The 26219-nt window shown below is 43.0% G+C and overlaps 1 protein-coding gene across 8 annotated transcripts in view; it reads right to left on the bottom strand.

Annotated features, from left to right (window-relative positions):
* OPTN (optineurin) overlaps positions 1-26219 on the bottom strand; it is a 35946-nt gene that overhangs the window by 1925 nt on the left and 7802 nt on the right. Inside the window, exons 1-11 of one of the 8 annotated variants that reach the window (XM_034063011.1) lie at positions 18107-18182; positions 17111-17290; positions 15156-15358; positions 12473-12631; positions 11027-11103; positions 7968-8102; positions 6769-6850; positions 3082-3197; positions 2289-2438; positions 1186-1279; positions 348-506 (exon numbers count right to left, since the gene is read on the bottom strand). In XM_034063011.1, the coding sequence (XP_033918902.1) occupies positions 348-506; positions 1186-1279; positions 2289-2438; positions 3082-3197; positions 6769-6850; positions 7968-8102; positions 11027-11103; positions 12473-12631; positions 15156-15358; positions 17111-17276 (1341 nt within the window). In that variant the 5' untranslated portion in view covers positions 17277-17290; positions 18107-18182. The other 7 variants (XM_034063015.1, XM_034063012.1, XM_034063013.1 and 4 more) reach the window with 7 other exon arrangements.

Below are 26219 nucleotides of genomic sequence, written 5' to 3' on the forward strand. Positions count from 1 at the left end.
AGATTAGGCAGACCCTTTTTAGTCAGTGTTTACACACACTGGTTTGAGTAAACCCGTTCCAAAAACATATGCAGTGATTCTTAAGATTGTGGTTTTAAATATACATCAATTTGCAACTTTTGTTTGTTGTGCCAGACTCCAGCATACACAGTTCCTCCTACAGGACTGTAGGGTATGGTGGAACAGGCTCTGCAGGGATCTGCAAGGCAGGCTGAGTAAGGGAATCATGCTTCAGAACTGTTGAAAAGTATTCAGTATTCCTGAGTGGGCCATTAAATACCTCCTTCTGGTGTCTGAATATTGGACTGGGGGAACTAGCCAATTCCTAAAGAAGGGCTGATGGATACCTGAGCACGGAGCACAGCCATGGTTTCAAGGTCCTCCTCTTGCTTAGCAATTAGCTGCTTCATTTCATCTATCTGGAGCTGCTTTGCAGCAAGGGCTTGTTCTGCCAGTTCCACCTTTGCAGTTAGTTGCTCCACCACCACTTTATCCACTCTGTCCAGCTGCAAGGAAGAACTCTGATAATGAGATGAACTCAGAATACCACCCTGCTTGAAGTGAAAGTTTGCTTCTTAATCCTCCTGCCCTTAGAAAAGCTTCCAACTTTGGACATCAAAGGAACCTGGACTAAGATAACAGTGGTGAGCAATTGTGGAGACAGTGGTCTCACAGGAGAATGGATATTTGGTACATGAACTCTGAATAACTCTGAAAGATACAGCAAGGCTGTGAGAGGCCCGAGGAAGCTTAAGCAAGCACGATAAGAAGAAGCTGGAATTCACCAAGTTATGATAACTGTGAACTGTTGGCAAGCTTTCGAGGTCAAGTTCTCACACCTGTGCTTTACCAATTATATGTTAGTCACTAAGGGTCTTCAAGACATGTATCCAGTCATAATATGCCAAATCACGGTATATGTAAGCGATAGTATATAAGAAGTTAATGCTTTCCAATAAACGGCTTTTGGTCTGATCATATTGATCTCTGACTGAGTCCATTCCATGGCAAACAATATTTAAAGATTAGGTTTGAGTTTTCAAACTATATCGTATCAAGTTAAAAGAACTCTCTAAAGGACACTGCAAATGATATTTCCTACTGCCCAAATTTGTTCCTAGATACATCCTCCCATCCTTACCTGCCCCCCCCCATTAATTCTGATTTTTTCTTGCGATGAATTACCTCTTTGAGTTTCATCTGATCGATTGTTTTCATTGCCTCAGTGAGTTGAGGAAGGACTTTGCTATAAGCATCCTGCAAGCTACTGTATCTTGCCCTGTTGAGGACAAGAAGAGAGGTGAAAGTTTGAAACACTTCAAAATTCTCTGAAATACAAATATCTATTAGAATTTAGGAAAAAAGCCACCACCAGCTCCTTGCTGCAGTCTGCATTTCTGATGAGAGAAAAATCATGCTCCATGTCTCAACACCCCTCTTCCAGTGAGCTGTGTGCTGCTCTATCCATGGACTAAGTCCAAAGAAACATCCTTACTGATCATTTGCATTTCATAATGAAGAATCCATCACACCAGTATTTTTATCAAGCTCACAAATGCTGTTCAAAATGTAACACCTTTCTTAGGAAGACATCCAAGTCTTGACTCAGAGACTTCAAGTGAAGGAGAATTCATCACGAGAAGAACCAGACACAGACTGCAAAGATAATGAGTAGCTGAAGGCAGGTCCTTCAGGAAGTTCAGCCTCTCTGTGCAGCTTAGACTGAGATTTTCACACTCCTTAAACAGACTGCACATGAAAGAGAGCAGGAAGCCAGAGAAAACAGCGAGTCTCTTCACTTCAGTTCACTGCACACTTACTTCTCCTAGTTGCAAACATATTGTAGGTGCTACAGACCTCTTCATTAATGTCACCACCTGACTTGTCACTGCCCTCAAACATGTGGATGCATTTAACCCTGCGAGTCAGCGGGATAGCTTATGTCACTTTTCTGCTTCCTCTACTTGTATGTCATACCTGACCCTATTCCACCTTTGCCTTTATGACAAGAAGACAACAGAAGTCAGAGCTTACAACTCAAATTTTCCTAGTTGAGGGTTCAGTAGATGAAAGAATGGGGTGGGGCCTAATATGGAGACTCGAGATTCAAAGTAACATAGACACTGAGGTGAATGCAGATTTCTAGTTCAGGTTCTACAAATGGCTTTAAAGGGTGAAAAACACAAAATGAGTATTTCAGATTCAATTTCCCTTCGGCCAGTTTGCCTTGGACTTCCCCTTCCTCACTGACACCACCTCCCTGGAATATAAAACCAAGTCACACTCACTTCTCCTCATGTGTCTTGGCTTGTTCCAGCTTGACCTCTGCCTGCATGCTCTCCACCTGAAGTTCTAGCTTTCTGACAGTGTATATTAGCTGCTGCTTCTCTTCCAGTTCTGCTGCAGCAGCCACGCTCTTTCTTTCCAGTACTTGGCACCTGAAAAGTTAAAAAAGGTTGATCTCTCCTGCTCACCTTTTCCTGAGGGATTTGCCATGCCAGACATACTATAAGAATATTAGTGTGGTTCACTTTAAAGACTTAGTTTGATGAAGAACAAGGAAAGACAAAAATGAACCTATTTACTACCATGAGAAAACAAGGCTACTGAAACTAACACTTTCTTACTATTATGAATCTCAAACTGGAATTTAACAGAAAACTAAGCAACGAAAGTGAGGGTCTTGTAACCACTTGTTATAACCTACACAACTGGTCTTCAAAAGCACAGAGAGTTCATGTGGGAAGGGTCATGAGGTCCCTCAGCTTCTTCCCCAAGACTAGCCTAATTTCTGCTTGATTATGTGAAGCAAAAAACAGGAAAGATTTGCCTTTATATCAGGAAGGTTTAAAACCCAAATCTTAACATTCAAGGCACTGGGGTTCTATTTGTAGAACTAGGTTGGGAGCTCAGACTTTCTGACATATACTGTATTCCTTTCAACTCCATTTACAAAGAAGGAGCACCATTTCTATGAAACAGATATTTCAGTTGGTATTGGTATGGCTGATAAGTTTCCCAAGCTGGGAGTTGTCATACAAATATATACCAGGTGTCACAACAGAACCTTCTGAACCTTACTTTTCTTGAAGCTTCTTCTGAATCAATTCTGCTTCTTTTATCTTCTCATGGGCTTCCTGAAGCTCTTTAAACAGAGCACAGACTTGCAAATTCAGGGCTTCTACTTCACTGCCAACCTTTTAGAGGAAAAAATAAGGAAAATTATATATGGACAATCCAAGATAGCAAAGCTGCAGGCTAAGATATCTAAGCAGGAATATCATTCTTTGTCTAGAGAAAACAGCAGAAGTCAGTATGACCATTACACTTGATAGTAACAAGTCCACAAAGCTTCACAATTACCAATTACCTAAAAATGTCAGAACCTCATTTTTACTTAACAGTTTAATAAAATCCAGGTGATTCAAAGACAACACTAGTAACTGACTTTTCAATATTGGTTAGAATACACCTCATGCAGGTGGGAAACACACAGAATCATAGAATGGTTTGGGTTGGAAAGGACCTTAAGATCACCCAGTTCCACCCTCCCTGCCATGGGCAGGGACACCTCACACTAAACCATGTCACTCAAGGCTCTGTTCAGCCTGGCCTTGAACATTGCCAGGGATGGAGCATTTACCACTTCTTTGGGCAACCCATTCCAGTGCCTCACCACCCTCACAAAGAGCTTCTTCCTTATAACTCACCTGAACTTCCCCTGTTCAAGATTTCCCCTTGTCCTATTGCTACAGTCCCTGATGAAGAGTCCCTCTATCATCATCTACATTTTCCTTCTCAAGAGTTGACAATTTAAAACATATGAGAAAAGCAGACAGGCTCTGTGATTACTGCCACTGCCCTGAGCAACAGTTGCAGTCTTTCAAAGAAACATAAAAGATCTATTCCTAGGTAGGCTGCTAGCATCAGTGTGCTCTTTAGCAAGAGCTGTGACAGCAGTTGTACAGCAGCAATTTGGAAGTAGAGAAGTAGATGAGGCAGACTCAAAGCTTAGACTTTCTCCTCCCAGCTATATCCTGCATTGGTATTATCCCTTCCAGTTTCAGGCAGAAAGCAGAGAACACAAAAGGTTTTATGCACTGTAATTTACTTAGATTACACATGAAGCCCTTCCAGCCAGCTGGCACTCTTCCTACACATACAACCTCTCCCACACCACACACATGGGAATCCTAGGTTTGGAAGACTTCAGTTCCTAATGTTTTGAAGGAGAAAATCCAACCCTAAATGGTAATTCCATTACCATGCATTGAAATTCAAGTTTGCAAACAAAAGGAGAAGATTTCTAGTAAAATTGTAATCAGTTTTGTTGTGAGTTTCTGGCCTTTTCATTTGGCCTTCAGACCACAGTAATGTTACTGAAGGATCCTGAAGACAGGCAGAAAACAAGAGGAGGAAAGAAAAAAAAGCTGGGCTCTCCTCCAACCCAAGGCTCAAAGGACACCTCACAGTTTCAGTTCTTAAAATATAGCCCCACACTACAGAAGATGTAAAACCTGTGACTCCTGCTGGTGTGGAGCCTCTGGAGATATATCCTGGAGCTTTCCTAAAGGAACTTCTGACTCTCAGCATCACGTTAGCATCACTTTAATTGTCCTTAGTACTGTAACTTTCATTGATACTGCCTTATCAAATACATAGAAAATCTCCAGTTCAGTTTGGGAATAAGCTGGTTGGCTGTGGCTAAAAAGATCCCAAGTGTATCAAAAGCATGCTGCTGTCCTGTTTCCTTCAAGAAAAGCTCAAGTTTTCTAACATGGGAAGTCCACCACATCCCCAGCAACTAAAGCAGTATTAGTCATTTATCCATGATGATCTCCAGCTTTCATGTCAGAGCTGAAGTCTGGATCACAGCCAGTGGGACTGAGTTGCAGACAGAACACAACTGTCTACTGACAGATGTTGTTGTTGAGGATACCTTCCATAAGCTGCCCAAGCTAGTATCATTCACCACTCACATCAAGCAAAAGGGACTGAACATAACAGTGTGAACACTCACAGAGCACATTGCACTAAGCCTTTTCTATGTCAGAAGCAAAAAGAGGTTGTTCTACCCTAACCTAATCACACAGATGAAAGCCCTAATTTTTGTAAGATGATGACATTTCAAGTTGCAGAAAACTAGACATCAGTAGAAATTGCCTTACAGAAAACATCTCAACAAATGAAACCATGTATCACTGGCAAGAATCTGACTTCTAATAAAGCTGGACTGTGAGTTCTTGGTCCCTGGTAAAATCCATCATAATTCAAGGTATTTTACTTACTTGGAATGTAATCAATCCATGCTTCTGGGAAGCAAGTGTGGCAGCCTTGCTGAAAAGGCTAATCTGACTCAGAAAAATCTCATCTGGCAGTATAGCCTGTCTCTTGCCAGCACCCATTTCTTACCCTGCCCAGGAAGGGAGCAGCACCCAAATCATAGCCTCCTTGATCTCTGCTTCCAGGAAGCTCACAGGCAGCCTCAGGGAAGGCAGAGTAGTAGCTGCTTTAAGATGACTCCTCTTGGGAGAGCTGGCAGAGGTCAGTGCTCTAGCCTCTTTTCCCCCAGCCATTCCTCACTCTCCAAACAGAGACAAAGCAGGTTTGTAGAATGTTTCCCTCTCTCCCAGGATGTCTTCTAATGCAGAGCCATCAAAAATAGTCCACACTGCTCCCTGCCATTGTTTCATTGAAGATCTACATTTTACAATAGGGCCTAGTAACACTAGCCCTACTGACACAAGCCTTCTGAGGAAACCCAACAGCATATAAATGGAAGTGACTGTCATCGCAATCATGTCACTATGCTGACCTCAATACCAGTGCTTAGATGAGGAGCATCTGGCTCAAGCTGTAACTCAGGCAAAGTTGAGATAAAAATACTGGAAAGAATTAACTGAGATGTCATCTGCTTTCCCTAGAAAAGCTATCTGTTGGCCTTACTGCAAACTGGCCTTGTTTAACTAAGCCAGCCTTCTCCTAATTACTTGACCTGGACTTCAGAAGGGTACAGGTCTCCAGCAGATCCCACAATGTATCTACTGTCCCCATGCAGCACCCCAGAACATCCACACAACCTCATATGCAGGCATAGTTGCCTTTATTATGCAGTTACACTAAACCTTAATGATGTTCACTGCTATGGAAGCTTACGTGCTTCCCTGACACAGACAAGGCTTACAACTGTAGGCACGTAAATTTAGCTATCTGGAGCTGAATCCCAACCCCAATATCCACCCAAACCCTTAACTGAAGACAGGACTGAGTTTTCCTGGTATTGCATCTCAATCTAAGATAGTTATCATCCACCATTGTAATACATCCCACCAAATCCATGAAAAACCCCAAACCAAAACAGCTGCCATACATGTTCCACATCTGAACTCTATTTTATAGTAGGCCTTCATTGGATTTTGATCCAAAAGCTGCCCTACACAGCAGTGAGGAGTTTACCCAGACTAGAAGACTTTCTGGAGCCAGAAATAACAGCATCTCTCTCTGTTTAGGGGGCAGTGAGGTATAACTGCAGTTATGCCATGCTTCCCCAATTCTTGACCACAAATCTCACCTCTCTTTGGTGGCTGGTGTAGTCTGGAACCACCTCTAAGATATGTATTGGAGAGTTCAAAACACAGTTCTATACCCTCTGCAGAATAACTGCCCCTTGCTCCCTGAGTGCAAGTACCAATCTAGGCCCTAAGATTGTTGGCCTCAACAAGTAAGCAGTACTGTGTTACACCTCAGCTCAGGAGGACAGGTACTTACAGCCTCTGAACTCTCCTCTTCCTGTTCAGTTTGTGTCCCACTCTCCAGGCAGTTGCTGCTTTCCTTCTCTAGCTTTGACAGTCTGGAAAACAGAAGGAGCTGATAATCATGGATTTGGCCTTTATTTAAAGTGAGACTACCAGCTATTTGAGGATTTCATGCAAGTGAAACTCTCTTTATAACATCACAGCCACAAATGAGAGGCAGAACTGAATGCACACACATGCAGGAAAGCCTGCAAAATCATGGGGGTTCCTGAAGAACACAGAACACCAGCATGTATATTTAAGTTTAAGTCTACAGGTGAGGTCAAGACCAGTGACATTCAGTCCACAGTAGTCCATCTTTGGTACAGTCCAAACCCACTAACCCTTTGGAAATGGGTCAGCTTGTTTACTAAGTCCAGTGATTAATATTGCCTCTGTTTTCCTTAGATATTTTCAGAGGGTGAGATATCTAAGAACCATTTGGCTATAGCTCATTTCCTCTTCTAGGAAGACCACGTAGAAGCAATTACTGTGACACCAACCTTTCCTAGTAGGTAATCTCTACTATGAAGTCTTACTCTCTCTGCAAAGCTACTGCTTAGACAATTTACCACACCTGAACAGTCGTAACAATTTATACCAATAAAACCAAGCTGAGACAGACCCTCCTGCAGGTCTCACTGGAAAAACTCTCTCTTAGACAGGTTTGGAATGAAACTTCTTTTAGACACTTCTAAGGAGCTTTTGCAAGCTCACACATTTCTAAATGTAGCCTGCCAGTATCACGAAGAGCACTGTAGTCCCTTTTTTATACATAGTGATTTGCTTAAGGCCCCACACGCAGATGACTCATACAAACCCAAGTAACTATGGAGGAGTGAGTGGGGAGAATGTCCTCAACTAGTCACTGTATCATTCTGACATAACCAGGGGAAAGTTTGAACCCACGAGGAACTGGTAATTTGTCTACATCTGTGGTGCTATAGGAAATAATAATAAACCATGGAAACTGTTTTGTCCATGGAAGAGAACCTGTGGTTTATCTCTGTAGGGACTACCATAAAAATAAGCTATTACTACTGAGTGCTCAGGGAATTCCCCATTGAGGTCACACTGACATTTCACGTTGCCTCTGGATCAGCCACAGACGTGGTAACTGCAGCAGCCCTGAAAGAAAGCAGCTCCAAATGTTACAGTGCACCTGCTTCATACCTCTCCTTGTGCTCCTGCAGGTCCTTCTCAAGTTCTTCCCTCTTCTGAGTTTCTTTTCTAAGGCAGCAGAGCAGCTGGCTCACAGTTAGCTCCTGAGACTCCAAATTCTTAGATTCATCTGCAGGTCTGCTCCTGCTTCAAACCAAACCAGATGTAAATAACAACAGGTATGATTTTACTAGAACACTCTCTTATCCCTAATTCTGGAACCCAGTCTGAGGCCACCACTTTACACAATGTTGAAAACCAACATTCTAAGCAAAGGGCTCATTCCCAAGAACCAAGACTGCAAGTCACGATCCCTGTGTGTGCAAGTGCAATCCTGGCTTTGTGCAGTGCTCAGGCAGTCACCTTCAAGCTGGGGGAACTATTTGGGACATAAGCAAAAGCAAGCAAAAGCAGTCAAATACAAATACAAACCCCAGTGCATTTCTTCTGACCTACTCTGCAGTCCCTTCTGCAAAGTGCTGCTGTCTGTTCCCAAAACATTTTTTTCCCCAGTGAAACATGAAACATTTCTTATCTCTGCCTCATTCCTTTCCAGGAAAAGAAAGCACGTTCTGCTAAAAATGCTCATCAGAAATTGCTTTCTTTCTCAGAAAAAATCCCTTCAGTGTTTCACCTCCTTCATATTCTAGAGCTCTTTTCAAAATTGCACCATGGTACTGTAGAAGTGAACCAAAAGAAATAAAAAATTAGCTGAAAAATAGTTAAATTTCTGGTAGTAAAATACTGTATTCCATTCCCTCCATTTTTATGTCCATGTAGACAGAAGGTCAAAATCCCCTAACTATATGGTAAGATAAGTATGTTATGTAAGCTTCAGGAGCTCTGCTGTAAACCAGCATGTGTTTAAAACTTTGCTTTTGTAGTTGGGAACATAAAGTAAAACAGAGTCTTCTACATGCTCCTGACAGCTAGAAATCTTTGGTGGGAAAAATTCAATACCCCAAAGACAGTGTTCAGCCAGGATATTATAAGTAAATAACTTTTCTCAGGGGATTTTTAGTGCACAGTTCTACTCTTACAGAAATAAACCTGTCCTGAGTGGATCACATTTCTTTGAACCTGTTAACAGCACCAGTGTAAAGTTTCAACGCTGGACAAAGACATGTGGTGACACAAGAAATATTTTAAGAGGTACATACACCCCCTGTTCTTGTAGTTATGGCCCCAGATGCTCATCAGAACCTAAGCAAGTTCCACAGAGAATGTCTTCTCATAATCAGAATGTTCTCACAAGCCACTGCTAAGGACAAGCTTAATACCTGCAACCTGGTCTGTGGTCAGCAACTGTCTCAGTTTTAACCATGACAACCCCTCACCTTCAACTTCCTATCTGCACCATGAGGGACAAGTTTTCTATGTCACCACAATAAAAGGCCATTCTCCCTTTGGTGACGTAGGGATAACCTGTATGTGGAGCACAGCGTTCTGGCCTGCTGCGCCCTTGGCATTTTCTATATCCTTTCCATCCAAAAGCAAAGGCCGCAAACTAAGAGAGTTCAGCCACAACCATTTAGCTACTAAATTGGGCAGTATCCAAAATGTAAAGTTAAATAGTATCAGCTATCTGTGTCCATGAGAAGGACAAAGGTTCAACCACGGGCAAGAAAGTCCCTGGTGCTGTGGAGGTGATGTAAAGATCAAAATTTGAGAAGTAACCTAACCAGAGGTTAGGAGGGAAGGAATGCCATCCAGAGGGACCCTGACACGCTCGTAAGTTGGGCTGATGCTAACCTTATGAAGTTTAACCATGACAAGTGCAAGGTCCTACACCTGGGTTGGAGCAATCCCAGGCACAGCTACAGGTTGGGCAAAAAGGAAATTCAGAGCAGCCCTGCAGAGAAGGACTTGGGGGTGTTGGTCAATGAGAAAATGAAAATGAGCCAGCTTCAATGTGCACTCACAGCCCAGAAAGCCAACTGTATCCTGGGCTGCATCAAAAGAAGCATGACCAGCAGGTCGAAGGAGGTGATCCTGCCCCTCTACTCCGCTCTCGTGAGACCTCACTTGGAGTACTGTGTGCAGTTCTGGTGTCCTCAACATAAAAAGGACATGGAACTGTTGGAACAAGTGCAGAGGAGGACCACGAGGATGATCAGGGGCTGGAGCACCTCCCATATGAAGACAGGCTGAGAAAGTTGGGGCTGTTCAGCCTGGAGAAGAGAAGGCTGTGTGGAGACCTCATAGCAGCCTTCCAGTATCTGAAGGGGGTCTATAGGGATGCTGGGAATGGACTCTTCATTAGAGACTGTAGTGATAGGATAAGGCGTAACAGGTTAAAACTTAAACAGGGGAAGTTTAGATTGGATATAAGGAAGAAATTCTTTACTGTTAGGGTGGTGAGGTACTGGAATGGGTTGCCCAGGGAAGCTGTGAATGCTCCATCCCTGGCAGTGTTCAAGGCCAGGCTGGTCAGAGCCTTGGGTGACATGGTTTAGTGTGAGGTGTCCCTGCCCATGGCAGGGGGGTTGGAACTAGATGATCTTAAGGTCCTTTCCAAACCTAACTATTCTATGATTCTATCATTCAGAATGCTGGTATCTTAAGGCCAGTAACCTGAAAAATAAGGACAATGTTCTTGCACTATCTGTCCACCCTCCTGTGATACACTTCACACCAACCACGCAGAAACAGGACAGGTTTAGATCTGAAAAACAACGATTCTTTCCAACATCATTATAATTGGACAGAGGACAGATACTCTATTAGAAAGTCTCCAATGACTAGAACAAGAGAGTTCCTGAAGCCTCTATCTTTATCTGTTCTCCTGTCTGGCTTTTAAAAGCCTGAGAAATTGACAAGCCAACATGTACATAAAAGCCTGTTCAACTGTCCAGAATTGTCAGCAGGTGAAAACTGGAAGGAAGAATATCAGAGAGCTGAGTGGCCTCCTGACATGGTAGGGAGGTAGAGCTACTGCAATGGGGGGATGCAAAAGCACAGGGAAAATGGATTTTCTAATGCATTCTTCATAGAAAAAAGTTCCCTTACACTGAAGACAAAAGCACACTGCAGGAGTCTGAATCACACACATCACACAAGAACCCACATACATGTAGACAGCAACATTACTGGTCATTTCACCAGTATTCTCTTGATGTTCCTTTGCAGTTCTTTTCATTTCTTCTTCCTAGGAAAAAATCCAAACCCACTATTAGCTTGGTAATTGGACTAAGCAGGACACAGTTTTATTGAGTTAAGGAAGGAAGAAAAACTGGGGAAACTATCATGGCAATAAGAAGAAATAAAACCACAAAACTCCTAGACATCAGTTTCATGTTTGGAAATTCTTAACTTAAATACTTTATATGCCTTTCCCTGTATCTCTTCAGACTGCTCAGGGAAGAGGAAAGACAATGAGATTTAGATTTCTCCTTTTTTTTTAGCAACTTCCATGGCCACTCTCCCCTGTAAAGATGAGCAGACACCATACAGTAACAGCCAACATCACTGCAGGCGACTTTAAATATTAAGCCTAAAACCCACTCTCCTGCCTCCAAAAGAACCACTCTTCTTTCCCACTACAAAACCCACTCTTTGATCTTTGTACACCTAAGGGGAATCTTTTTAGCAGAACCAGGCGAATGCATCCTTGAAGGTTTCCTGCAGGCTGAAGTTTTCTTTGACAACTCCAAACAAGATTTAATGAAATCTTACTTTCTTGTTCCACTTGTACTTCCCAGAGAGGGATCTGCTATTGTGGGCACAGCAAACATTTCACATTTCACGTTTTGCCTGTGAAGATTTTTCAGATACAAGAAGAGTAGAAAAAAACCCAGATCTTCCATTTGGTTTTGTTTGCCTGCATTTCTCCATATCTTATCAGTAGGAAGTGAGACCTGTTCTCAGAAGAGAACACCCCCCTCTATGCATAGGTGTTGCCTCTTAACAAAACATGGTACCAATGTTCTCGGGAATTCCAATTAAGATAAATTCTTAACATTTTTAATTAGTCCAAAGTCACCCACGGGACTATGTTCACTTCTCCAGGGAATGTTTTAGGCTATGAAATTAATTCACTTTGAGTGTGAAAGTGGAAGGATAAAAAATAAACTCCAAGTCCTTTACCACTACATCTTGTAAGACACAAGTGCTCCATGTCAGGTAATCTAAGAGACCATAAAAATCATATAGGCTGGAAAAGACCTTTAAGATCATGGAATCCAGCCGTGCAACTCCTCTCAAATCCACCTGGTCTGTATCTTGTATTACTGCTGTTGCTGGAAGTTTCCTGTTTCCCCTTCAGAAAGGCATAAAGGCTCTTAACTGATATGGGTATAGATTCACTCTTTCCATTAAAGGAAGACAGGGTGTAAATACCTCACTGTAGAATACCATTAAGTAAACCTTGTCAATGTAGTTAGACTCAGACCTGACTTCCTCATCCTTTAGACTGGTATGAGAAGAAGATTGTTTGCAAAAAAGTAGGACCAAGCTGGAACCAAAGTTTCTGTGTGTTCTGTTTCTCTCACTGTGTTCTTTTTCCTCCCTTCACTTACAGTGATTTCAATCTCCACAAAGGAATCCTCTGCTGAGGCCGTATTCAGCTTGATATGCAGTTCTGAAATGATAGCCAGCAGATCTGCCTTCTCAGCCTGGAGCCGCTGCAACTGGGACTTCAGCTGACTCACTTCCTTCTTGAGAGCCGTGCAGGTCTCCTGGGATAAAAAAACGCTGCATTAGCCAACTGTAAGGAAACACCAGCCAAGGAGCACAGAGCCTGAACATAACAAGGGTGTCCAGCATCCCTTCTCTGTTTAGATTTACCTGAAAAAACTATGCTTTGGTCCACTCTAGACAGCAAGAAGTCTAAACTGTGAAACCAAGTTAATCAAATGATAATACTTCTGGAAAACATGGGCCTGATTCTCTGAAAGCACAGAGAATCAGGATGTAAGCCTTTGCTGAATCTCTGCCTCTCACAACCACATAGGGTCTCAGCCAGCCTACAGAATTATTGTCCAGAGTTACTGTATTTTTCCACCCATATTCATATTCCTCTTTTCCCAAGTCTACCTAATATTCTAGGGAGAAAAGATCAGTGGGGAGAGAGCTTTTCCACAACGCCCACTTTCAGCCTTTCCCCACTAAACAACTTTTCTGTACCCCACCTCCACATATAAATCTCTCCCTGTATACATGACCTTCTCACACAGCCTTATACTACTTCCACAAAGCCTCTTTCACAAAGTCCCTCAGAGAGTCCCCCCAAACCTAATCTCTTCTTCCAACCATGACTGTCTCCTTCACCTTCTGCATCTTCCCTTTCCCCAGGATCCCCAAGACTTTCTCTTAAGCCTCTGCATAACCAGGAAGCCTCATTTTTTTTATTCCCCTCTCTTCTAAATACCACTCCCCATCATGAAACTTTCCCTGTGAGTTTATTTCTTCCTCATTTTGTAACCTGCATCTTCCATTTCCTTGTAATGTCTTTATTACACCACGTATCACCAGTGTAAATTCTGGACAATTCCTGGAGTCTGAATTACATTCTAAGCCATCATTCATGCCAAATCTCCAAACTCTTGCTCTGCTCTCAGTGTCTCTCATCCCAAAGTACCATCCTACCCACCTCACTTGCTACTGTCTCCTATTTTGTGCTTATGCTGTAAAAGGATGCATGGAGAGTCAGCTCCAATGGAGAGTACTTTGCAGCAACCTGGGCTAACAGAGGTACAGTTTTGAGAGAAAACCTTCTATGAGTGATGGTTTTTCACTAAAAGAGGCAACACAACATATCTTGTGATTTATTTTGAGTGAGACAGACATGTCACTTAATGGTAGCAATGGCCTATAGACTATCTCAGCTAACAATAAAACACAGAGGGAGAGAAACTGGACTAATTTTAAATGTCTTCCTGTAGGAGGTTTGGCTTAAATGACACTGTCAGCCTGAAAATCACTATCAGAAATGAAAATGTTGCTGTTTAAATTACAGTTACTATTGGCTCATAAAACTGCAAAGAAACATAGAAGAACCACGGTTTACCCTATGAAGCTCTTGGCATGAGATAATTAAAAGAGATTAATTTTTACTTTTCTGGATGTTGGATTACTCAAGCAGGTTGGATCGCTATGTCAGTAACATGCTTTAAGCATTTAAAGTACAAAAAGTTCTAAAGCAGGTGAAGACAGAATAAATCCTCTATTTCCTCTTAAAAACTATTCCAGATTTATGAAATTCTGAGTTTCTTTGATATTCCTTTAACAATCCTTTGATAAACTTTCAGCCTATGAAGTAAAGATTGTGTAATACTTACACAACCACACTATTCATACATGACTTTCCTCCTCCTTGTAACTTCAGAACTCATTGGCTGATTTTGATTTACACACTGAAAACATTCTAACAGAGTTCCATCAAACAGACAGTCAGGAGAGGAAAGGTGAATCTACTAGTGCCTCCACTGAGAAAAATGCAGTCATCTTTCATCAGGCAAGAGAGAAAACATCAGTTTAACTATGCATGAAACTTCTTGTTTAACATCTCTTCACATGACCATGTAGGACACAAAGCAGTTTTTGGTTTAATAGGCTTTTTCCATAGAAGTCTTCTGTACTACCAGAAAAATGTTGCCTGGCTACTAAGCAATTACCTGCAACATTAGAAATGACGTATTACAGAGGCAAAGGTAAGGCAGAGGGAGAAAGCTCAAAATCAAATGGGGCAGCAGAAGTACAAATCCAACCTGACCTCAGCAAAAGAGCTTTTGTGAGAGTAGAATAATATAATAAAAATAGAAGGAAGGTCATTATTGTATTTTTTTTTCTTAAATGTAAAGTTCTCCCTGGAAACACAAATGCAAAAGTAATTAAACAGTCATGAGACACAGATAATCTAATGAGCAATAGGAGGGATAAAGTCAAGAGATACCCAAAAGAAGTCAAAATAAAGAATGAAAAGTCAGCAAAAAATGTTAGTTTCTTATTTCTTCTGTCAAGAATGTTACTTATTATTGTTAATTAAATGTTAATGGAAAGTAAATTGTCTCAGGTGTGGCACAATTTTCTGTTACTACACTGAGAAGCCTCACTTCTAAGTCAGGACAAGACCTCTTGTTAGAACATCAGGATAAAAGTAGAGATGTTAACAAATCTCCAAACCTCCCAGTGTGATGCAGGACCTGAACACTCCAGACTTTCAATTCAAAAGCATGTCAATCCAACCAATTGCTTATTTACCCTTTCAGGTCCTTCTTCTTTTTCCTTTAAGCTCTGAAGCTGCTGCTGTAGCTGTTCATTTTCAGTGCACTTGGCTAGCAAGCGCTGCTTAGCCTCCTTAAACTTCGACTCAAAAAATTCTCTTTCTTCTTTCTGCTTCTCTCGCCAGATGGAAAGCTCCTCATACCGGTCCTTCATAGCTTGGTTATGCAACTTCATGGCTTCTAAAAGATACCCAGAGACAAGACATGGATTCACATTAATCCTCTGTCAGTGAAACAGCAGATTTCCACTACACTGAGCTCAGCATTCCTCAGTATCAAATGGGTTAGCAATAATTGGGTATGAAATGCAAACCTCCTCCTTGTGTACCTTAAATGCCAAACCAGAATTAAACTTGTAATACTATTAGCACTATAATAAATAGCATTAAATCTACTGCAGAAACCACAAGCCCACAAATCTTTCTCTTCTTGACTTATTCCTAAACCAAGAAGTATTCACAAGAGGCACTTGGTCATTTATATGATCAACCCAAATGAAATTACTGAACTGAGATTCTGAAACTACTGAGACTTGGAAGGGATAACAGACATCCTAGACCGGCAAATGGAAACAGATGCTATCAAATCAAGTGTCTCAAATATGCCCAACAATGCTCTACTTAAACATTTGGTTAAGGTAAAAAATATACGAAACAACTGACAGCAAAGTCAATTCTCCCTGGCTGGGAGCAAAGTCTGTATTGCAAAATGCTTACAAGAATCTTAGGAAGAGTCAATGCAAGTACTTCAGACTGGCTTTTTTTAGTGCAAGAAACTCAAAGCCAGTTATGTGAAAATTTTTTATACACTGTATTTTTCACTAACTTCCATTATGTCCCGATGTCATATTATACACTGCCAACAAAACCTTCAGGTTATGTAAATAAGTGTAGCTCAGGAGAATGATTCTGCAAAGCATGAGTTACAGCAGCTGTAAATATAGTCCCAAAACATTATCTCATACGATACAGGACCTTTTAGCAAAATACCAGAGATAGCTCTAGAAACAACTCTCCTGCCAGATACCCATGGGACTTAAAGGCAGAGAACATGGACCAACTCCAAAAATAATTCAGGTGGAATTTAAACACTAGTGTAAAAACAAAATACACAAGATATGTGACTTCACTGCCATATAAGTAGTGAGGTACCTCTGTCTTTTGCACAGAAAATTCCCAAATCCCTTGGGTTCTATCCATTTAAAAAGGAAAAAAATATTCATATATGACACCTAAACTCCTGGGATCCAGAAACAAATCTATTTCACGTGCAAGACTCAAATCATCAGGCATTTCCAGGGAAACCTGTCATTTTCTCCCAGATAGAGCCTGCCATGGACACCACTTCCTTTTGAAGTATAGAAGGTGCTGCCACATCTAAATATTCACAGCTGTTACTACACACAGTTCAGTGCCTGCTCCAATTGCCCTGTCTGCCTGAGAGGATGCAGCTCCTTCCAGACAGCATCCTAACCCAGACTGATTGGGCACTGTGCAGTACCCAGCCCTCCCACACAGCTATGGCAAAATATTAATCTGTCTGCAATGGAGCTGCCCAACAGTCCTAAAATGCAAACCAAAAAAGCTTTCAGAGGTTGATGAGCAAAGAGCATACCATAGCAGGAGATTTTCTCCTCGCCTCCTAAAATAGACAGTGCTATACCGCTTATATATATAATTCTAAAGCAACTCAGTCACCCATAGGAGAACAGTCTGGCTGTTCTCCTAATCTTCCATACCAATTCAATTTGATGTTTCCTATCACTTAGCCTTGCCATTTACAAAGTTGTTTATACAGCAAATGCTACCCAGGTACAAAATGTTATCCACCAAGGGCAAACAAGCACAGAATTCATACTCATAGGACAAAATAACACCCACAGAAGAAACTCAGGGCTTTTGCATTTCAAGACCAGTTCACGTGAACCTTCACCTTTTAACTCATTGTTCTCAGTGATTAGTTCCTTCATCTGTTGTACCATCTCTTCTGGGGTATAGGTACTAAGGGCAGGGGCAGCCACACTGTCTGTTCCGTTCTCCATTTTTCTCTTGTGATGCTCTACATTTTCAGCAGGACGGCTCTTCAACTTGCTGGACATCTCTGAAGCATCTACTACAAGGTTTGCAAAGAGAAAACTCTTAATTTCTTGCCCAATGGATGGTGTCCCCGCCTGTGGCAGGGGGTTTGGAACTAGGTGAACTTTAAAGTCCCTTCAAACTCAAGCCATTCTATGATTCCTTTATTTTATTAAGCAAGCCATACATCTTGTCATAATACACAGTCACCCCCCAATGCCTCTGACCCCGCTACAGCAGAGTATCCATGAGCCTCCATAACCTATTAAGGGCTGCATGACTAAAGCAACTAATCCCCGTTGGATCTCCCGTGCTAACCTTCCTCGGGAGCCGCTTTCCCTGGGAATGAGGCAGGGAGAAGCCCCATCTCACCCACCGCCCTTCTCCCCTCAGCAGCCCTAGACGCGCAGCCTGGCACTATGTCAGGAAGCTGGCACTATCACCCCTGAGGAGACCTGGCTCCGACACTCGCCCGGCCCCCACAGGGCCTGTGCCACCGCCGCCCCCTCCGCTCCCCGACGCAAAAATACCATTTCCGCTCATTTTTAACTTTCATTTTCGCTTTCTTGGCCTCTTTTCCCTTCCCCACCGCTCACCCGCCGCGGTACCGGCGGAGGCTGAGGCGCTCGTCCCTGCACATTCACAACCCCTCCTCTTCCCCCGTGTAACCCCGGGAGCCGCAAACCCGCGTCTCCGCGCTCGCCCATCCGCAGGCCCACTCCAGATCCGCCGAGTCACGGGGAGAGCCCGCCCATAGCGACTGTAACGGGACCCAGCAGCCGCCCGCCGTCCCCCCGCCCCGGGCCCGCCTGAGGGGCTGCCCCCGCCGCCCACCGAGCGTCTCCCCGCTCACCCCTGTCACTGCACGCCCATGGCGCCGGCGCCTCTGCTCAGCTGACTGCTCGTCCCCGCCTCCTCCTGCTCCTCGGGGACTTCCCCAGCTCCGCGCTTCCCGCCCACCCCGGGCCGGCTGCGGGCTCCCTCAGGGAGCGCTGTTTGCACCCGGGCACCCAGCGTCCTTCTTCCCTCACACCCACCCCGGTTCCTGCCCAAGGGAGCGGGAGAGGAGGCAGAAGCCTCCAAGGAGAAGCAAGGTCGCTTGTGGTTGTGTAGTGCTTGGTACTGTGGGAAGCAGGCTACTGTCAGGGTAAAACCGTGTGCTTCCACAGGAGAAGATCAGAGGGTATGGTAGAGGAGAGCTGTGTCAAGAAGGATGACTGGGGAAGGCTTTTTGTTGCACAAGGCCTAGATGGGATCAGGTGGAGGAGTTGAGGCACATGAAAGGTAATCCTTTCAAGGGCTCTATGACTATGACAAGGCACAGTCATAGAGGCATGATATGGTTTGTGTTGGAAGGGACCTTAAAGCTCCTCCAGTCCCAACCTCCTGCCACAGGCAGGGACACCTTCCACTAGAGCAGGTTGCTCCAAGCCCCTGTGTCCAGCCTGGCCTTGAACACTGTCAGGGATGGGGCAGCCACAGCTTCTCTGGGCACCCTGTGCCAGTGCCTCAGCACCCTCATAGTAAAGAATCTCTTCCTAATATCTAATCCAAATCTTCCCTCTGTCAGGTACATGACCTTAAAAGAAGCCCCTCCCCAGATTTCTTGTCAGCCTTTTTAGGCACTGAAAGCTGCTCTAAAATCTCCCCAGAGCCTTCTCCAGGCTGAACAATAATGATGTTTTAGTGATTATCACCACAGATCAAATCCATTAGGATGGTGTTTGTCACACTATGGGGATGTGCCCCATTAATGCCTATCAAACAACAGAGCTGATGTCTGGCCCAGGAAGTCTTTAAATGCCTGGTTCCCAGGGATGGGGTTAGTTGGGCCAGCTCGTGCTGAACAGTCCCAGTGGTTGGTGACTGTGTTCAGCAGGATGCTGGGCTGGAAGTACCTTGTTGTACGTGTTCTTAAGTAATAGGGCCAGCTATGATATTTTTGTTCCTTTTCAGTGGAAACAATGCCATTTAGCTAAAATGTCAGCTTCCCATGTGAAAAATACCAATCTTTCATTAAACAACTACACAGCTTGAAGGTAAACACTTTTGATTTGAAGAATGCTGCTGTGATATGAAACTGTATGCTGATTGATGAAATAGTAGCTTTCTAAGGACTGGTGTTCCCAGCTGCCCTCCAAGCACTGCAGCCACAATGGAGAGAAGAGAGGTGCACAATGGATGCTAGCAGGGAGCAATCCTATCATGGCTGACGAACTTCAGCATCAAAATTGAAGGTGCAGGTTACAAATCTCCCTAGAAATGAAACCACCTGTTTGGTAGGCAACAGGTCTGATAACATATTTATGCATGCTGAGCCCATAATCCATGTGCTTTCTGCTTACAGTGCTAGCAAATGGAATCTGGCTCCTTGTAGGTACACTGAGATTTTTCCTTGAGGGAGTGTGATCTCTGAATTACTGTCATGTCCCATCACTGCATCTATGGCCAGTGTGTTAGTTAAGAGTATATGGGAATCAGAAGGGCAATAAAAAGAGCTTCTCTAAGAGTGAGGAACAGAAATACTAGCAGCTCATCACGGCTTTTTATCTGAGCTCTGAGCTCACTTCTTGCAAACTGCAGGACCTTACTGCATGTGCTGCACAGGCAGAAGAACAGCAACAAAGATCAACTGAGTTTTACTTGTCAGAGGAAGTTAAAGAAATATTTGCTATTTTATTACACTTCTGGTAGCTGTAATTCCAGATCTGCTTTAAGTACCCAGAATGATTTTTTTTGAGAACAGATCTTATTTAGACAGTAAATATCCAAGTTTTGGGGGAGCAGTTCAGCATTTTGATGTGTGCCTCACTACCAATAAGCTCGGTGTATCTCACAGTTCTTTAAAGAGATCCAAATGCAAAACCAGACCTTAGCTGCAGTTATAAAATGGAGGGAATAAAAACTAATGTATCTGATTCTAATTGGAATGGAACAGTTTGCTTTTTAAAAGTTAGAGAAAAATTAAATCCTTGTAGCTCAGGGAAGTAGAGAAATAACTGAAAACTAAAAGGGACGAGTCAATTATTTTATGTAAAAAGAAAAACTCTTGTTACACATGAGCCCTGTGGGAATACAACAGAGAAGACAATTGTTTGGACCCACCTAATTTATTCAGATCCCTTTTTTTCTCATGAGATAAATTTGGTTTGTCCAAGTAGGGGTGGAGTGTGTTGGCTCAGTGAAGGAAGGAGACTTCTGTTCTAACTCTCCCGGTGAGTGGTTTGAGCTGCTGAGCTGAGTTATGAGTAGCTCATCTATCTATGGTGTACTGCACAGATGGTAAATATTTGGAGGTAAGTTGCATAAATGTGTCTAGCTTTCCCCAAGCTGCTCCCTAACATTTGTTTGCAAAAAATAGACTGAGGTCTGAGGGCTCAGATTCAGTCAAATTACTTAAGAAATTCCCTTGCAGCAGCTGAGCCATGAAAACAGTCTTTGTGTACACCCTTACTCCCTAGTGAATGTGAGATAATGCAGCTTAGCTTAGTCTGAAATGATGGTGAGTTGCACTGAATTATCTTCACATCACTGTGGGCTAACAGCTTGGATCCTGTTTTTACAGTTGTCCAGCAGCTGAACCCTGAGAATCAAACAAAGCTGGGACAAAGGCTTGAACTTCAGAAAGCTTTGATATGAAGGACCTCTCTCTGTGTATATCTCTATGTATATACACACAGGTCTTACGTTTTATCCATCTGTCTATCTGTCTTATATTATGTGGAACTCATGCTGCCTTTGATTCTCTTATGTATGCCTTGTTCTTCCTGTCTTTCTAGTCTCAGTGTTGCTTTCTTGTTTCTGCCTGTTGCTGCAGTAGCTGCTGGAAACCCCTGATTTTGGCCAGGATCCTGTAGATACCATACAGATATAGTCGAAAGACTGACTTCTCTCTCAGGACACTATGAATATAGGCCACACCAGTCTGGATTGCTTCCTCTGAGGAGCTCAGGTTCCTAAAGAGACTGTTCTGTCCACAGAGGTATCTACAGGTCTGAGGAAGGTCTACTATCCTTGATTAATACCCAGGCTTCTTGCCAACACAGATACTGGAGTGTTTGCTGTGGCTTCAAATTTGCTGATTAAGCTTAATTTCCAGTTGATGTGTAATTTGAAAACACCATAAAGATATGTTCTTTGCAGGCTTAAGTGGGGGAGAGGGGATGTTATGAAGTGAATCCAACTTCTGCAGTCAGCAGTACTCTGTGATGAATGTAACCTAGAGAGAAGATAATGAAATGTGTTAATTTCTTCCAACAGTTAAATGCTACCATGGCCTGGAGAGCGCTCAGAGCTAGTTGGTAAAATTTACATTAAGCAGTGTCAGGTCTTAGATTATCATCTACAGTAAAACAACTACAAAGAGCAGGAAAGTAGTTGTATGATCTGAATGTTTATCTGCCATTTACAGATGGTGTGATATGTTAAATCTGGGATCATCATGGATTTTTGATTATCAGTCTAGTATTGAACCTACTGTTATTGATACTGTCGTTAGCTCGAAAGAGAATCGTCAGATGTGAAGTCCAGGAAGGCAAGAGATTACAGAAATAAAGTAGCAGAAAATGTGGCCCAAGATCATGTTTTCAATCTTATAACCTTGTTGTGGGCATGATATGTGAAGCAAAGGTTGTGCCAAAGAATGTATCTAATTGGTTTTGGCCTACACTGCACAGTTTAATATGGTGTGTCACTATCCCTCCAATGTACAGCTGAATAGATAAGTTATTTTACATCTGCAATTATGTAACTGCCTGTGCAATGACATGAAGAAGCTCTAGTGCAGCTTTTAGATGATCTAATTTGGAGTTTGCCTCTAGAGAGACTGTAATGTAATGGTTTTCCCTTTCAAATTTTATCTTCCTCAAAAAGAACTGCAGTTTCATTGTGCTGAGTTGCTAGAATTCCTGACCAGGAGCTCCGATTTCTTTCTTGAAACAATTTCATTGCATCACCAGTCATCTGTAGGGTTTTATTTTGTAATAAACATAGTGACTGGAGTCAAACAGTCAAAAATGTCCCCACTTACTGTCAGTCTAGCAAGGGTAGCAGCTGTGAAAAGTACTCTATACAATTTCCTCTAGGTATATGGCCCTGTGTTGGGAGCCCTGACAATCTAGACTAGACATTAGGCAGAAGTTCTTCCCTGTGAGGGTGCTGGTACAGGGTGTCCAGAGAAGCTGTGGCTGCCCCATCTCTGGCAGTGTTCAAGGCCAGGTTGGACACAGGGGCTTGGAGCAACCTGCTCTAGTGGAAAGTGTCCCTGCCTGTGTTAAGGGATTGAAGCTGGATAATCTTTGAGGTCCCTTCCAACTCAAACCATTCTGTGATTCTATGATTCTGTGACAAAGTGCTTTTGTGCCTGTCAGTAAGATGTTTTAGAGTTTTTTTCTGGGAAGAAGAGAAAAACATTAACTAGAAGTCTGGTGGTTCAGTGATTCTGTCTCTGTCAGTTCAGAAGAGGTGACCTGACTTATGACTGCAGAATAGCTGCTACTGCTGGTACTGTGGGATTCTTGTTTGGGCTGTCTTCTCCTTTCTTGAGCACTCAAAGGACACTGGTGTCCACTCAGGAAGCAGTATGTTACACTCAAGAGTTGCCATGCCAGCAGGTGCTGCTTTTTCTGCATTTATACCCTTGATGACAAAGGGGTAAGAAAAAATAAAACAGATAAATGTGCAGAAAAGCTAAAAGCCAAAACTGACGACTCTCCTTGTTTTCTCTTTCCAACAGATGGCACCAATTCTCTTTCCAGATCTTTGCTGGTCAAACAGGTCCGAGTTCCAGAATACCACAAGTTGTTTAAAAACACTGGCTTCTTTGCCCTTTTCTTTTGCTCTTTCTGAGTGTGAAATTTGGACCAAGAAGGCAGCAGACTGAGAAAATGTCTGAAGCCCTTGGAATGTGGCACTGCTGCCAAGTACAGCCATGCCAGGAAAACACAGGCAGATCAACGAGCAAATGTGACCCAGGGCTAGGAGTTGAGGGAAGGGAGGTTTACTTTTGCCCAAGGATGGTCAAAAGTAAAAGTGGGACTATTTTAAGGAATTATTGAGAAGGAATTGGAGAAGGAGAATGAAACATGAGGATTCCAGGGCAGATGGAGAAGTCTTAGGTAACCAAGGAGCAATGACAGTCTACCTTGTTGAGGGAGAACAGTGGTCTGTCCAGCTCAGCACCCTCCCCTTGGAAGAAGTGACTCTTCAATGTTTCCTTGTAGGGGAGATCTGCAGTGCTTCTATAAAGTTGCAAGAGGAAATTAAGCCAGAACAGGGCCAAGGAAGCCTCTATTCTAAAATCACCATGGCAAAAATCTCTTGCAGATAATGCAGTTTTCTTTATCCTCAAATGCACCCGTGTTTGTCATTAGAAGGGAACAGAGTCTGCAGCTCTGTGCCACCATATGGGCCATGGGGAGAGATGAGCCAGGCTCCCATCGTGCATTATAACATAAAGGAAACATTGCTTCCTGGCTGCAAAGAGATGGTCAAAACAAAAACACTTGGGTAGAAGCATAGCACTATTTTAAAAGGCGTAACTCTCAATAAAGCCTGGAGGCAAATGGATTCCTCATGAATTTTGCTACTTAAATTCTTTTGAAAATCCCCTTCTAATATTTGTAGTTTTACATGCCTCTTATTTTGTTTTTACCTCAGATATCTTGCTATGATTTTTGGTTGAAGGCCTTTATGACTTCACAAGCTGCTTTCCTACTAAGTATGGGAAATATCACTTCTGGTGGATTGTGTAAGTGCATTCAGGACTAGTTTCCTTTTTACACAGTCTGGAGGAGGGAAGTACTGAATTCATCATGAATTGAGCTGCACTGGCATTTTTGATAGGATGCAGCAAAGACCATGTCAGGTGTTAAAAGCCACAAAAAGAACAATAACAGCAACATTATGGAGGTTGTGACAGTACAGAGTTTCCCAATGAAACACCCTCATGGTGTATCTGGGGCATCTTCTGGCTCTAGAAGCCATGAGCCGTCAACTGGACTTCAGAGGGCGTGGGATCACATCCTTATCCTGCTTTTGAGATCCTGGGGCTGCTACTGAGTGGAAATGGGGGTTGCATGTACATCTCAAACTGAAGTATTTGTCTGATCACTTATCACGTGTGATATTGGCTTATCTGTGTGAGGACTGCAGGAATACCCTGGCATACTTGGGAATAGACTTCCTGCAAGGAAGCTTGGAGTGCAGTTTATATGGTATTTAAGCTTGTGTAAGATAATGCTGCCAGTGAAAGAAATGCAGGTGGGGACATGCAGATCAGAGAAAACCAGAGTGGATATTTTAACCTGGATCAGTTTTTACCTCAATCAGTTTCTGTTGTGCTGGCTCACCACATGCTCGCACAACTGGAAGACTATGAAAGGCTTTTGGACCGGTTGGACTGGTCCAGAGGAGGGTCATGATATCAGAGGGCTGGAACACCTTTACAATGAGGAAAGGCTGAGAGAGCTGGGCTTATTCATCTTGGAGAAGAGAAAGTTCCAGGGAGACCTTAGAGCAACTCCCAGTGCCTGAAATGGGGATTGTAAGAAGGATGGAGAGATACTTTTCACCAGGACATGTAATGATAGGACAAGGGTCAAGAGTTTTAAACTGAAAGAGAGTAGGTTTAGATTGGATATGAGGAAGAAATTATTCACTATGAGGGTGGGGAGGCCCTGGAACAGTTTGTCTACAGAAGTGCAGCTACCTCAATCCCTGGCAGTGTTCAAAGCCAAGTTGGACGGGGCTTGGAGCAACCCAGTGTAGTGGAAGGTGTCCCTGCCTAAGGCAGGGAGATTGGACTAGGTAATCTTCAAAAGCCCCTTCCAACACAACCCACTCTGTGATTCTCGGATAGAAGGGCTGATTCTTTCTATGCTAGCTTGTGCCAGCATAAACTCTGCATGAAACTACAGTGTGTTTGAGAACCTCAAATCCCAAGGCAGAGAGAGCTCATGGGATCAAGAAAGGATGCTACCATCACAGAGACTTAGAGTGAGAGGCCTTCAATGGACATCTGCTCTGCAGACCACAGAGGGGTACCCAGCTCTCAGTGACTCCTAGATCCCAGAGGGGTGCCAGTCCTGGCTGCTCAGTGCTTCTGCTCTGCCTCCCGGGCACAACATGGGCAAAACAGCAGTCATCCTCTGCAGAACAGGCCAGAAATCCAGAGCCTGCCATTGCACTGGGAGAGTGGTGGATACTGGGAAGAATCTAGTTTGCAAGAAAAAGAAGATTTTTTTCCCGAGGCTATTCAAGGCAGTAAACAGAGACTTGACATTTTGATGGAAAACAAACTGCTTTCAGACAGATGAGGGCGCTCAGCGCATTTTGAGTGAAGTTGGTGTTTGTGCTGTCAGATACAACACTCGTGCTCTGGTGATTGCAGCAAAGATAGTGCTGCTCCTGAGCAAAGCCTGGACAGGGGCTTAGGCTCTAATATTGCCAACAACTGGCAAATAAAAGGCGCAGAGCTGGTTAAATAGCTGCTTATGTACTTCAGTACAAGCATAAATTTAGTGCCCTAATTTTAATGACACCTGAAAAGATCTCTTTGATCACAGATTTCCCCTTCTGAAGCAGCAGGGGTTATTTATTCATTGCAATTTCAAGTACCTCCATAACAGTAGAAAAATGGAGAAAGATGATAGCCTGATATACCTGGATGTTTGTGTCTTGACCATCTTCTTGCATTTTCCTCTCAACCTGGTTTTATCCTTACCTTTGGGATATGATTCTTGGCACCTTTGCCAGAATCACCATCTATACATTTCCCGAAATTTTCTGAGAAAAGGACCTCTGTTGTGGTGGGTTCTGTGTTGTGGGCATGTCTGTTCAGTTCTGGAAAGGGATATTTTGAGCTCATTTCACCCAGACCATGTTAAATTATTGTTTTTAGGGATTTTTGATGTAAACCAGATTTCTCTAGGTTCTCAACTTCCATTGATTTGTCTGACTTATTCAAA

Source organism: Melopsittacus undulatus, chromosome 5, assembly GCF_012275295.1.
Source record: "Melopsittacus undulatus isolate bMelUnd1 chromosome 5, bMelUnd1.mat.Z, whole genome shotgun sequence".
In the NCBI taxonomy this organism is placed as follows: Eukaryota; Metazoa; Chordata; class Aves; order Psittaciformes; family Psittaculidae; genus Melopsittacus; species Melopsittacus undulatus.